We start from the raw sequence: 13,765 nt of genomic DNA, 5'->3' as shown, positions 1-13,765 counted from the left end.
AAGGGGACGCCCCGCGGGCACACCCCCCCCACGGGCACACCCCCCCCGCGGGCACAGCCCCCCACGGGCACACTCCCCCCATGGGCACAGCCCCCACGGGCACACTCCCCCATGGGCACAGCCCCCCACGGGCACTCCCCCCGGGCACAGCCCCCCACGGGCACTCCCCCCCCACGGGCGCGCACACCCCCCGCCCCCCCACCGGCACACCCCTCCTGCGGGGCGCCGGCGCTCGCTGCGGCGGGGGTGACGGGTCTGCCCGCCCCCCGCCCGTTCCTGCCCCCCCTTTACCTACCGCCGCCCCGGCGGGGGGTGTCGGCCCGTCCGCGGCGGGGGCAGCGGGGCGTGGGGGCTGTGGGTGGCGGTGAAGGCGGCGTGTGACAGATGTCCTCCTCTGACAGCTCTCGGTGCCAGCCCAGTGGCTCCCTGCCATTGGCTCAGTGCAGCCGACCGGCAAGGCTGCTCGCTATAATAGCACTATGCCCGCCAGAGGCGGCAGCTCAGACGGCTCCGCCGCGGCCGTGCCGCCGCTCCTCCCCCGGCAGCCAGCGCCGCGCCGAGCCTGAGGGGCTGCGCCCCCCGCCCCTCAGCCGGCCGGCGGCGCCGCGCACGCCGCGGGGCCCCGCCGGCCCGGCCCGGCCCGCCCTCGCCTCCCTGCCCGCCGACCCCAGGCCGGCCTGAGCGCCCTGCCGGCGGCGGGGAGGCGGCCCCGGCCCCCTGCCCGGCCCCATGGAGTGCTACTACATTGTCATCAGCTCCGCGCACCTCAGCAACGGGCACTTTCGCAACATCAAGGGAGTTTTCCGAGGCCCCCTCAGCAAGAACGGGAACAAAACTCTGGTAATGGCTTCTTCTCTTGCCTCCCCCGCTTCTCTCCTTCCCTCCTCTTCGCAGCAGCGTCTCCGGCTAACTGGAAGCCGCGGCGGGAGCACTGCCAGCCATGCAGGCGGCCGGGGTGCCGGCCGGTTTTTTGCGCGGCCGATGGTGCCCGTACCGCCGCGGGGATGCGGTGCCCTCAGCGCCCGCCTGCCGGGGGGCTGTCCCTGGCTCCCCGCGGTCCCTGGGGCAGCCGGTGCGGCGGTGGGGCAGGTACTTGCGCGTCCTTTCTGAGCCGCCGATGCGGAGGCCGGTTGTGGAGAGGCTGTGAACGGACAGCCCGGAGACCCTTCTCGGCGGGGAGCTGCAGCGCCGGGGCTCCTCAGCCCGGGGCGAGCTCTGGGAGAGGCGGCAGCCGCTGCGCTGAGGCGGCGGGAGGGCATCCCTCGGCGGGAGGGCATCCCTCGGCGGGAGGGCATCCGTCGGAGGGGAGGGCATCCCTCGGCGGGAGGGCATCCCTCGGCGGGGAGGGCTCCGTCTGGGTCACCAGGGGACTCCCGTCACCCCTGGTGCCAGGGGCAGCTGGAGGTCCTGCTTTACAAAGTGAAGAAAGGAGCAGAAACTTGGTTACTTGAGGTCCGAGCTCTCTGAGTAGAGAGCTTCGTTTGTGGCAGAATAGCTTCCGAAATGATAGGAATTTTTGTTTGGCAGCTGCCGAGTTTATTTTCAAAAGCAAAACTCTGAGTTTGAAAGGAATTGGTGGGTTTAGGCAATTTGGCCAGATACTCTGAGAGTCTGTACAGGCTATTGAAACTGTTTTTACGTGCACACGCCGTACTTTGGTATCTTTACATCGGTTGGGTTTCCTATGGTTTTTGCTGACTTGTTTGGGCTCGCTTCGCTACTATTGCTGAACTTTAATGGGAGAGTTATGACGCGATGGTATTGGCAATACGCGCGCTGTCCTGCCCGTTCAGAGAAAAGGGATGTAGGAGAAGAGCAGGCTGGGTGAGCTGCATCACGTAGCATCTCAGTCACGGCACAACAAAGTGCGGACAGATGTCTGGAGAGTAGGATGGAGCTGAAAGAGGGGCTTAGCCGCGTTGTTTATCGCTCTCTCCCATCACCGTCTTATTCGAAATCCCCTTTAGAGGAGATGGAGCAGAACTTGCTCACCACGTTCTTGTTCCCTCGAATGCATGACCTATATTGATGGGGAATTTACTAAAGTACTTAACATTTGCTAGAGTTGGCAAGCTTGCAATTTCTTCCTAAATAAAGAGATTAAAGCAAGTCTGAGCCAAGTCATAAAAATAGTAACTACTACGAACAAATCTGAGGCAGATTTTTGGACTGTTTCAAATGTAAAGTTCCCGCTTTCGGGTTGTAAATCTTACTGCAATTTTATTTGCTGTCAATTTTGCATATTTTTCTGTTAGGGATTACATTCTCAGAATTTTAAACAAGTATTTCTGGTATCCATGAGATGGCAATATGCTTGTAATATTTCATTGTTACACTTGCAAAACCAAGACCTACTGTAGAAATATTTGGTACACTTTAAATAATTGCACGATACATCGCCTTCTTTCTACTGAACAATTTCAGGAAAGATGCATTTGGCAAGACTGAGAATACTCTGATGTAACTTTTGGACTGTGTATTATCTTGCAGTTCATAATTGATTCTGCTTTAATAGCATGTTATTCTTGCTTTTTTATTTTTTTTCCCTTGGCAAAAACCCATCCCTGTATTCTCAACATTCCTGATGGATTTATTTACTGGTAAAAACATTAGTGACCAAAATATGTTTGGGAAGAGCGGTGCTAACTTAAAATTCAAATAAACATATTGTGTAGGCTTTGAAACACTCTTACTCTGGAAAGAAATTTAACTCAACCCTGCTCTTCAGTGAGATAGAATAGATGCGAGGGGAGAAAAGATAATGTTGGTTGTGGATTTGCCATGGGAAACCTTACCTTTCAAAGCTTTTGTTGTGGGCAGTGAGGAGCGTAACTGTCAAAGTTTTTGCTGCGTTAAAAAGGGAGAGTTCTTGATGTTGACTCTGTGGACAGCAAAACGAAGTCCTTTGCTATGAAATAAATGGTATATATGCAGATATCAAGACTTTTATTTATGTTTGAGAGATTTTTAACTTAAAGGAGGTAAAGATACCATTGGGTTGTGATGTAGGGTGATTGGATAGTTCAGACAAATAGTTCTGAGGTGCTAAAGTACATTTCAGCCTGCTTCTATGGGAAAATCAAATATTACATCATTTCAGAGGATCAGTCACTTTCACTGTAAATAGGCTTTCAAACTTAAAAAGATGAAAATCTTTATTAATGCAAAGTAGAATATGTCTTAAAAGGCTGCATTCTTATCAGAACTTCTAAATATGCTCTTGGTGTCTTCCGTCCTAGAATAAGACTAGGAGAAACAGCAATTTGTAAATGTAAAAACCAGAAATATTTTGGGGCCGCTCTGCCTCAGACGTATCTTCCCGTTTTGCTGTAAAGCATTCAGTCTGCCTTCATCTATGCTCCAAGCTTTCTAAAAATCACTGCTTCCTTGTAAACTGAGGAGAACCTGAAAACAGCCTCTTGCTTGTACAGCGTAGAATTGCTTCTGTGCAAAACTTACGATATTTGCTAAGCTTTGCTTCTCTTGAAGAGTTCTGCTACCATACTGTAGGAAGAAGGACGACTATATGTGCTACAGTTGAATTTCATAGCAAGTAGGAAAGTGCTGGTCCTAGTCAAATGATGAAGTTGTGGTTTTGAGATGGTTTCACGTTAGCCTATCTGCAAACCTGGAGCTGGTTAGGTTTCAGGGGAGGAAGGTCCTTAGAGCTTTTGGCCGCTGTCCCACGCTGAAGTGACCTGGTATTCACCTGCAACTCCTCTTTTTTTGCCCTACTCTCCAAGAGAGGTCACTGAGAAACACTTTTTTCCTGACTGTTTGGCCCTGCAGGTGATCCGTACATGTTCATCCTCTGCCCTCGTACTGCTTCACACAGAATTAAAGTCATTTAAAGCTTTACAAAGTTTTGGTTCAAAGCTCCCAGAAGGTAACAGGAGGAAAGAGCTACAAACCCCTGCTCACCTAGCAGGGAACATGAAGGACAAAGCTTCATCCTTCCTACTTTGAGTGGTTTAAAAAAAAAAAGTCTTTCTAGGTAGAGAGGATCAGAGAGTCGCTTTTTGGTAAAAAGGTGGAATAACAGTGTTTCTATAGCCTAGTTCCTAGGCGTGGCCTTTCCCTGAGTTGTATCTATCTGTAGTGCCACTGGTTGCAGGGCTTTGAGATGGGGTTATTTAGGAGGTAGAAAAAAGTGGATGAGGGATGGAAATATGAAGTAGGAGAAGGAAGGGAAGGCACAGTTCTGTTCCTCAAGGGAAGGTGTACGGGGAAAACCTGAGCTCGGAGAGAAGTGAAAGGCACAAGAGGGAACAAAGCAAAGGGTGGATTTAGGCAAACTGAGAAAAGAGGCTAGTGTAAAAAAACCACTTTTTGAAATTAAATAAAATAAGAAGAAAATGCTTGTGAATGAACCTTTAGTGAGATAGTGGGGGAAAACAAAGGAACGCATATCTGCGTATGGTTCTGCTCCCCCAGGCCCACTGGGTAACTGCTCAGGGTGGGGAGGGCACGCTTACCCAGTTGCAATCTGCTGCTCCTTATCAGGAAAATACATTTGAATTATGAATTGATGGGAAAGGGGCTCAGCACATCTGAAAGAACAACATCCAAACTCTTAACATTCCTTCAGAAAATGCAGCAGTTTGGGTAAAAGAAATTGGTGGTATCTGGGCCGTTGGATGAGGCTTTATCCTCTCCTACTGCAGTTTCTACTGCCTGAGATTTTCTTCAAACAGGTCCAATCTCATAACGATAGCTAAGCTCCTACTGCAGTGCTCCGTGCAGCTCTTTGGAAGGGGTGTGTGGCTGGTTTTTTGGCGGAGTACTGTCCGAGTGAACCGACTGCTGTCTGGGCTTCGTGTGGCAGATGGTTTTTGAAGAAGCGGCTCGAAACTTACCATGTGGGTCAGTAATACGCAAGGATGTTGCAGATTTCTGATGCTCTTTCTGCATTTTTATGTAATACTGCTTATGCCTTGGTGTTTTAATCAGTGAATATAGGCCTGATTGCTTGGCCATTTATTGTCAGGGTTCATACTTGGTGACTTTGAAGTTCTTCCCAAGGCTGTTCTTTTTGGCAGTAACAGTTTACAGAAATTTGTTTGCTGCAAACTCTTCCTTTTGTCCATGGATCTCCTGAAGTTTTCACGCACTTACTGTGTTCTTTTTTTTATGCCTTAAGTTATTGATGTCAAATTACGCCAGTCTTTCTTTGTAATTTTTCTTCCTTGCTGTGGCTGCTGTATTGCAGCTTATAATCTCAAAAAGTATTGAAACTTGTATGAAAGAATAGCTCTCTGGAGGGAGAAATCAGTTCTTTGGAGTCACAACCACAGGTGATTTGCTAAATCCTTAAAATGTCTTTCAGAATATAAACCGAACCATTTTAAGGCATTATCCTAGTTACATGTATGATTTCTGGTTGGTCAGCAAGAGAACTGACTCTTTGCTTGGTCTTCTGAGTAGCTGGTACATGGGTAGTGACTGAATATCTGTTATTTCACCCTTAGATGTTCCACTCGTGTAAATGGCTCTGTGTCTGTTTCATCGAGAGTTACAGCAATGGAGAACTGGCTGTGTAGGGCTCGTTCACTTCTTTTAATTGGACACATACATTTTCTCTGTTGGTGATCAGAATGAGTAAGGTCCTATTGCTTGCCCAAGGAGGTCAGTGAGCAGTTTAGACCTTTAGATGGTATAAATTGCTATTGTAATGCTAATTTTAAGTGTCTTGCTGATACTGATAGGAAGTAGGTAAGATCAAAAGTTTCCTGGTGAGTAGTTGGTTAAAGGACTGTAGTTTCAAATGTACTGAACGCAGAAATCTATTACTGTGTGTAGCAATAACCTCTCTATATACTTTGGTTATGAATATGTACACAGGGGACTACAGGGGTAGAATTGAAATAGCGGTCCCCAGCTCCAAGGGAGGCAGGCACAAATTATCTCCAACTGGAATCGAACTCCGAACTCAGTGTGGTAAGCCTTGTGGGGAGGAAGATCGCATGAGTTTCAGGTGCTACCATGCAGTATGGCTTCATGCCTCCCAGTCAACTTGGACATGGGTGCAGGGCGTGCATGTTGGCCTTTAAAATACAGCGTAGGTACAGGTCTGTCTAAAAAGCTGTTGGATGTCCATTTAGACCATCTTTTATTAATCTAATTGTTTGTATCATCAGCTATCTTGCCACTTAGATTTATTGAACAAAACTGCTTTGAATTTTTGTGTGTGTATACATGTATATATGTATATACACTTATAACTTCTTTTAAAAGTCCTAGGGCTTAGTTCTGCTTTTATAAAAACTCCGTGGAGTTCAGATATTGATACACTAGCGTCTTCTGAAAACGCCATCTGTTGCTCAGGCTGTTTGTTGTCTTTAGTTCTTTTACATTTTGTAGCATATTTTTGTATTTCCAGATCAGCTAAAGTAAATATGTTATGGTGGACATAAAAATCTATTTTATGAGAATTTCTATTACAAACATCCATACCCTACTACAGTAGGAAAGCAGTAAACTACCTGTGAAACAGCTTTCCTGATGGAGAATACTGAAGCTGTTGTACTTCTGCATGATCAGCTAGAAATGTCTGCTGATTTCAAGCCGTCTAATACATACGTAAAATAATCAATACTTACTATATGTTTATTTTAAATACCAGTAAAAACAGGTCCTGCAGTTCTGTTTGCCATATTGTACATTACCCAGTAGCTGAGGGTAATTTTTAAATTATATCTTATACATGCAGAATTTAATAAAACTGTTGCAATGCATTGTTTTTCATCTTTAGTGTTGCAGAGTTTGTAGGGTAGACTTGTTAGGCTAGAGTTTTATTGGTTAAGGGAGAAAAACAACCTGTTACTTTCATCAGTGGTTTGTCCCTCATAGATCTGCTAATGTCTTTGGCATTTCAGTGTGCTCGTGACCTGAGTTTGGAACTTGAAAATGTTCACATCTTTGCTATGAGAGAAGCTGAACAGCCCTAACTCATTAAAACATCAAAATGACAAAACAAATTCTACCTAATTTAATTTGACTAGTTAATCCGTGTCACTTAAATCATGATTGAAAACCAACCACTTAGAAGACAACAAAATAATTTGGTAAAATGAAAGTAACGACAAAATCATATCTGTATTCTACTTCTAGAGTTCATTTGCATGAATGCAGGCGACTCCTTTTTTTTTCTTTTTTATAAGGCTATCGGTGATAGTACTGATTCAGAGCATCATCAACAGGGTCGTTTTGGTGAGTTGAGCAAACAGGAGGCTATCATAACTTAAGTGCATTTCCAAAGCAACTCTGAGAGGTCGCAAGTCTTGTGCAGTGAGACACAGCACTCTCATGTCCATCAGACTCCGTATGAGTACATCGTCTGGCCCAAAGAATAATAGGAGCCAGAGTCCAATGTGCAGCAGATTTAAACTGGGACAGCTTCTGATTCAGAGCTACTACTGAGGCAGATTTTTGTACTGTAAAAGCTTATTAAATGCGTGGTAAGCTTCAAGCACATCGGTATTCTGTTGAATGTAATTAGACTATTACCATGGTTAAATTAGTACACTTGTTTAGTTTTTTCAGATCAAGGCCTTGAAGAGTAAGTCTGAGGAGAGCCTTTGCCTTGAATATTTTCTGACGCAAATAGCCTTAGCAATCTCTTAGCTCAGAGATACAAAGCATTAATTTTAACACGTTGCTCAAATATGCTAACTGGAAAACAGCAAGTTGGCTTCTGTATTTTCAAAACCCCACATATTTTTGGACTCACTAAACTTATTGAACCTTCTCAAGGTACAGGTTGCAATTCTGAAAGTCTCACCTTCCCTATAGGCTATGGGAACATATGGGTTTTCTGACCTTCCTGTCAGCAGGGATTCACCGTTGAAAAAACTGTGAGGAGCGCATCTAGAGGACACCGAGTAGTAGCCTTTTAGTTTAGCACATTGGGTTTTTGAGTAGGACTTGACTAAGTAGCTGCTGCAAGATCTTGGATGCCCCTAACTGGTGACAATGACAATATTTCCTTTTTGAATGGTGCTTAGGCATTCCAACGGCACTTAGGCATTCCAATGGGAACAGTTATTCTCTGCAAAAATCAAAGCTGTTGAATAGATGCATCTTGAGGTGTAGGGATGGACTAAGGTAATCCCACAAAATCAATCCAGGGCATTTTCTATTATTTAATATCGTAATACAGTTAATGATGGTGGCCTTATTTATAGCATAGATTCTTTAACACTGCCTGGTGGTGGTGGAAAGTGAGTTGATTTTTTTTTTGTTTGCTCACTTGTGATTCAAATGTAAACACGGGAGAGGGAGTGAGCCTTCCTAATTTAGCTGCATCTGGCCAATCCCTTATAAACAAATACTAGTCAGACTCTTTTATTTTTCCATGCATTTTCAGAGCGAGAACAAATGCTTTTCCTCCAGCGTTCTTGAGAGACTGTTATATGATGAGCTGTGACTTAATGTTGTTTAAAAAATCCCAAAGTAAACAACACAACATTTACTCACAAGGAGGCACAATATTTGTCGTGTTTAACCTTGTTTTTTCTATAGAGATAAGAAACTGCCTGAAGGCGTCAGGAAACTGGAATTTTAAACTCATAGTGTAATTAATTTATTTTGTTAAAATATGTTTACGATTCCCTTCCTCTGAGGACTAGCCATGGCAGGGGTACAGATTGGGCAGAGGGTTTCGTTTTTCCCTTGGCAGAAGATGTTTGTTCTGAACCATCTGAGTTGTGTGTGAACATGAATTTCTGTGGAACCCTATTTTTTTTAATTAGTTCAGATAGTAAATTTCCAAATATGTTCAATATGGAATTTTAAATGGTGGTAGTTATACAGATAGTGTTGTAAGGAAGGAAATGCAAATTCTTCCCCCACAGCTCTAAAAGCAAATCCTCAAATAAGGCCTGGAGACTAATCTCCAGATCTTGCGTCTGGCATTGCTCTCCTCATTGCATATGATAAAGAACAGGGTTTTGACTTAAAATTCTTGAAGCATCTTGGAAAACGTTTAGATTTGGTTTGAGGAACTGAGAGGTTTTTGGTTTGTTTTTTTCTTTTTTTTTTTTAGTATCTCATCAATATTCTTGGTTTGCACAAATGATTTAGGACTCGTCAGGCTTTTTGTCTGACTGTGCTGATTTGCATTTCTTTAAAATGATTATTTTATTTTTTTTTGGTGAAAACGATATTTTTAGAGAGACTCCTTTCCTCAAATAGCAAGTGATCAGGCTACCTCCTCTGGGACCCAGCTCAACTCAAATATCCACGTTGCTAGATTTCTCACAGCTAGTGTATAGCCCTATTACTTACATTGGCCAAGTCTTGGTCAGGTTGTTTTCTTTGAAACTTCGTAGTGCAAAATGTCTGGTAGAGTTTGCCTCTTCAGCTTATAGAAGTAAGTTTCTGGACTAGGAAAACTGGTTCCTTTCCAGCTTACGGATAACATTGATTTGTATTTGGTGTGGAAGAATGTATCTGAGACCTGTGAGACTGTAATTTAAAAAAGAAAAGAGTCTTTTCTGTGTATAGGTGTCCATAAAGTTTGTGGATATTTTTTCAATAAATACACTTAAAATTTGATTTACATGGCAGAATGTAATTGTTCTTTTAGGGTATCTGTTTAAATAGCTGCAGTTTCTAAGTATTTAATTTCTGCTGCAAGTGTTTTTAACAGGAGACCACAAGACCCATTACAGAATAGCGTATCAGCTACTGCTTCATAAAATGGATTTTGATAAAATATCTGGAGTTAAAACTTAGGGACACTCTTGGGTCTGTATAGGGTTATGATGCCTACAGGGCTCTAGCTGAGCAGTCCGTGAAACAACCTGAGCCTAAATCTGTAAAGCAAAATGCTTTTTAATTTTTTTTTTTTAAACTAGTCATTATTGAAACATATAATTATTTAGGGAAGTTTGCTTAAAGATGTTTAATTGTATAAGATGTTTGGTCTTGCTCTGTTGGAAACAGTTGGCTTTATCACGAGAGAATAGCGTGGACGAAGATGCTCACTTAAAGCCTTGCCGGTCTCTAAACCTGGCTGTCCCAGGCTTGGCACTTAGGTCTTAGGCTGTTCCCAATTTGCAGGTTTGCTTTCTGCCCTTTTCAGCAACATCATTTTTTTGTGGTAGGAAAAAAGAGCGTGTAGTCTTCCAGGATCATGCCCAGTTCTCTTCTCCTTAACTTCTCAGTTAATTGCTGGCAAGGAGTGGAGGGGTGCCTGAGAGGTGGGGCAGGAGGATGGGGACGTGACCTGCGCAGCACACGGGTACCGGCTGTGGGACAGCACGCCGGCTCTTCGCTCCCAGCCGGCAAGGAGTAAACGTGGCATCGGCTGTTATGCTCTTTGGAAAAGGCAGGGGTTGTAAAGTGTATTGGTGGCTATGGTAATAAGCTTCTCCGGACTAAGAGACTTGAATTGATCAGCAAAGGTAACTTTTACATTAACTTTAATTTTTTTAGACTGGATATTAGGAAATTTTACTTCACTGAAAGGGTTGTCAAGCACTGGCACAGGCTGCCCAGGGAAGTGGTTGAGTCCCCATCCCTGGAGGTATTTAAAAGACATTTGGATGAGGTGCTTAGGGACAATGGTGCAGTGGTGGTCTTGGTAGTGTTAGGTTTACGGTTGGACTCAATGATCTTAAGGGTCTTTTCCAACCTATACAATTCTGTGATTCTGTGATACATTGAGGCTTTTATTTATTTATTTATTTATTGTGTGTTAGTGTTTTTCATATGTGTTTGGAGAACTTGTTTTTCTACCCCTGAATGTTAATACTTGAGGAAAACAAAGAAGCTCATAGGAGACACCAAGAATGACTTACCCGTTCCATTAACGCAAAACTTCTTTGCCATTTTTAATAGCGCAGGAAGATGTTTATCTAGATGTTAAGCACTCACTTGGTTTGGTTTCTGAATTTGAAAAAATGACAAAGTAAAGAAGTGGTATAAATAACAATATACCAGAGATCTTGGGCTTCTTATGTACTTGTAGCATAGCACACTAGACTATAGTCTCCAGTATTTTTTTGAAGTATTGTATTTTTACAAAATATTCTTTATTGTCAAAAAAAGTGATACAAAGTTTAGGTTTGCTTAAAAGTGAGACTCTGGAAACTTAATGTAATTACATAAAGAGCATTATGCTCTTTTACCTAAGCAGTAAACAACTGTTTATACAAATAAACCAGGGCTGTAATAGACTTTTTTTAAAGCAAAATACCTTTTATGCTCCTTATTTATGATACATACTTAAAATATAGTTAGTTAATGCTTTAGAATACTCTGAGGTTAGCAGTGGAATAGACTGCTGAATAGATTTGGGTTTTGTTTGTTCTTTGCATTGATATTTCTAATAGTAATGTTGATTTTTCTGATAGTTTTAAGGAAAATATTCTTTTCGAGGGAGAAAAATCAAGATAATTGCTTGTCCTTCTGCTGTGCAAATGAGCCACTAAATCATCTGACACCTGTTTGTTTGGCAAATAAGCGAATGCGGGTGAACTAGCAGGTAGAATTAAGGATTAAAAAGAGATTAAAACAGTTTTAAAGGACTACTTCCAAAGGTTTATGGAGTTGTAATACTAATGGCCTGTTGAGCAGAGGGAAGAGCTTGCTACCAACAGGATGTCAAAAATACTTGAGAGTTTCTTTATGAAACACCTTTGAGTGCTCGTGGGTATGGAAGTGTCAAGGCAATGTAATTAGAAAAAGTTTAGCGAAACCTGGTAGCTGCAGCGTTGTGCTGGCAACTGCTGGTGGTGATAGAGTGTGCCCAGAGTGGACCTGCTTTATAAATAACTGAGAAGTAAAGAAGAAAAGTGGAGTTTTCCAGTGCGCTGGTATTTGAAGGAAAACTGCAGCTAGGTATGCGAAGGAAACAAAAATACCTAAGCTATTTCATACAGAGAAAAGGAACAGTTACCAAATGATAGCAGACAATTACAATGTCTAATGGTAAGGTGGAACTGGAGAAAGACCATGACAAAGGTTTGCTTATCATTGCCAGCATACTCGTGGTGGCGGTGGAAGTATCTGCCTTGTTTGTTCAGGTTCTTGCATTGAGAAACTGGACAGACTTGGAGAATTTTTGGTCAGTCAGACTCCTCTCAGAGGTGCACGATGGGAGGCAACAAGCTCAAGTTAAGAGATGGGAAATTCTGATCAGGTACAAGGAAGAAGAAAAACTTTGAGAGTGGTCAAACACTGGAAGAGGTTGCCAGAGAGACTGTGAGATCTCCATCCTTGGAGATGCTCAAAATTTGACCGGACAGCCTTAATCTACTTGGTCGTGCTTTAAGCAAGGTGTAGGATTAAACGTCCCTTCCATCCTCAGTCAGTGTTACGATTCTGTGTTCAATCTGTAGGAGAGCGGCTTTTAATTTAATCTTCTGTAATGAGGTTCCTCAGGGAGCGAGGCACGTCTCTGTCTCATCCTGCTCACGGCCTTTTGGGACCACTGGATGCTCGTGTCTCACCTCCAAGATGGTGGATGGCTGGTGGGAGTGGTGTCTCCCCTGACTTTCTCTGGGGCTCTCCTAATCTGTCAGAGCTCCAAAATACAGTGCTTGTTTCAGCTCCGAGTAACAAATAAATCAAATGCAACTATTTAATCTACTTACAATTTCTTTTTAGGGATTCCCGAGCTGAGTCATGCAATTCATAGACAGTGACCCAATTTGTAATTAAGAAAGATGATGGACTCGGAACTTGTCCAAAACTAATTCATATTTAGCTCTCACCCCCCACAAATCATATGCGTTTTCAGCAGTATTTTATTGATTGCACTTTTTCGTATTAAAAATTGCTGGAGTATATAATCTTAATTTTGGAAAGGCTTTTAAAAGGTACTCAGGAGCGCTACTGATAGAGGAATTGATTTGTTGTCATTAGAACAGCATTCTGCAGAGGCAGGAAAAACTCAAGCTGAGCATTTTCTAAAGGCATTGTATGCTTTACTCCTGCATTACTGGAGATGCAGATTGTTGCAAATAAGGAGCAAGCCATAAAGCTTATCTTCTGCAGCCCACAGAGCTCTTGCCCTGTGGGATGGACAGTATATACTTCCATAGTTTGAGTATTTCCAGGAAATTGGTCAGGTATTTTGCATCTTTTCATACAGTGGGTATGGTGTGCTTATGGGTTGATTTTGGGATTTTTTTAGGTACTTGTATACTTAGTTTATAATATATATTTATATACTATATTTTATATAATATATATTATCGTATAGAAAATATTTTTATATGTTATATTTTTAATATATATGCTGTATATTCAGACCTATTGTTTAGCATAGTGGTGTGGCATCATACTTATTTCTTATAGTTCATGATTTACGTAGAGCAAATAAGATTCCTAGGGAGGGCAGTGCCAAAGCTCTTTATGAGTGGCTGAATCTCTCTTCTCTGTAAGAGGGGGCTATTTGATACAGACAGACAGTTTCCAATTAATTTAATGGGGCCGAGCAGAAGACCAGCCTTGGAGAAGTCCCCATACAGCAAATCTGTCTACGTGAAGACTGTGCGTGTTCTCCCCCGTCCCCACCACAGCAGAAGTTTTGAGCTTGCTTTGAAGTACTCTGGGCACTGCAGGCCAGGTAGTGGCTAATGCCGACCATGTCGTAAGCAAGAGATGAAAGGTGGATTTATTTTCAAATCAGTTAGCAGAGTAACGGGAGCCATCTATAATCGCCTTCTAAAAAAATCTGTCAGAAGTTTGATGCATAGTAAATGTGAAAGCTACAATATGGAATAAATTATCAAATGTCTCAAGTTCAGTGTCTCTT

The 13,765-nt window shown here is 43.0% G+C and overlaps 1 protein-coding gene across 1 annotated transcript in view; it reads left to right on the top strand.

The window, feature by feature from the left end:
- The first annotated feature begins 726 nt into the window (after nt 1–726).
- ZNF804A (zinc finger protein 804A) overlaps nt 727–13,765 on the top strand; it is a 154,260-nt gene continuing 141,221 nt past the window's right edge. The window contains exon 1 of the mRNA XM_072875038.1: nt 727–840. Coding sequence (XP_072731139.1) covers nt 730–840 — 111 coding nt within the window. The 5' untranslated portion in view covers nt 727–729. The remainder of the gene's footprint in view (nt 841–13,765) is intronic.

Source organism: Ciconia boyciana, chromosome 10, assembly GCF_034638445.1.
Source record: "Ciconia boyciana chromosome 10, ASM3463844v1, whole genome shotgun sequence".
NCBI lineage: Eukaryota > Metazoa > Chordata > Aves > Ciconiiformes > Ciconiidae > Ciconia > Ciconia boyciana.
Note: the sequence above shows the minus strand (reverse complement) of the source record. Positions and strands in the feature narration are given on the sequence as shown.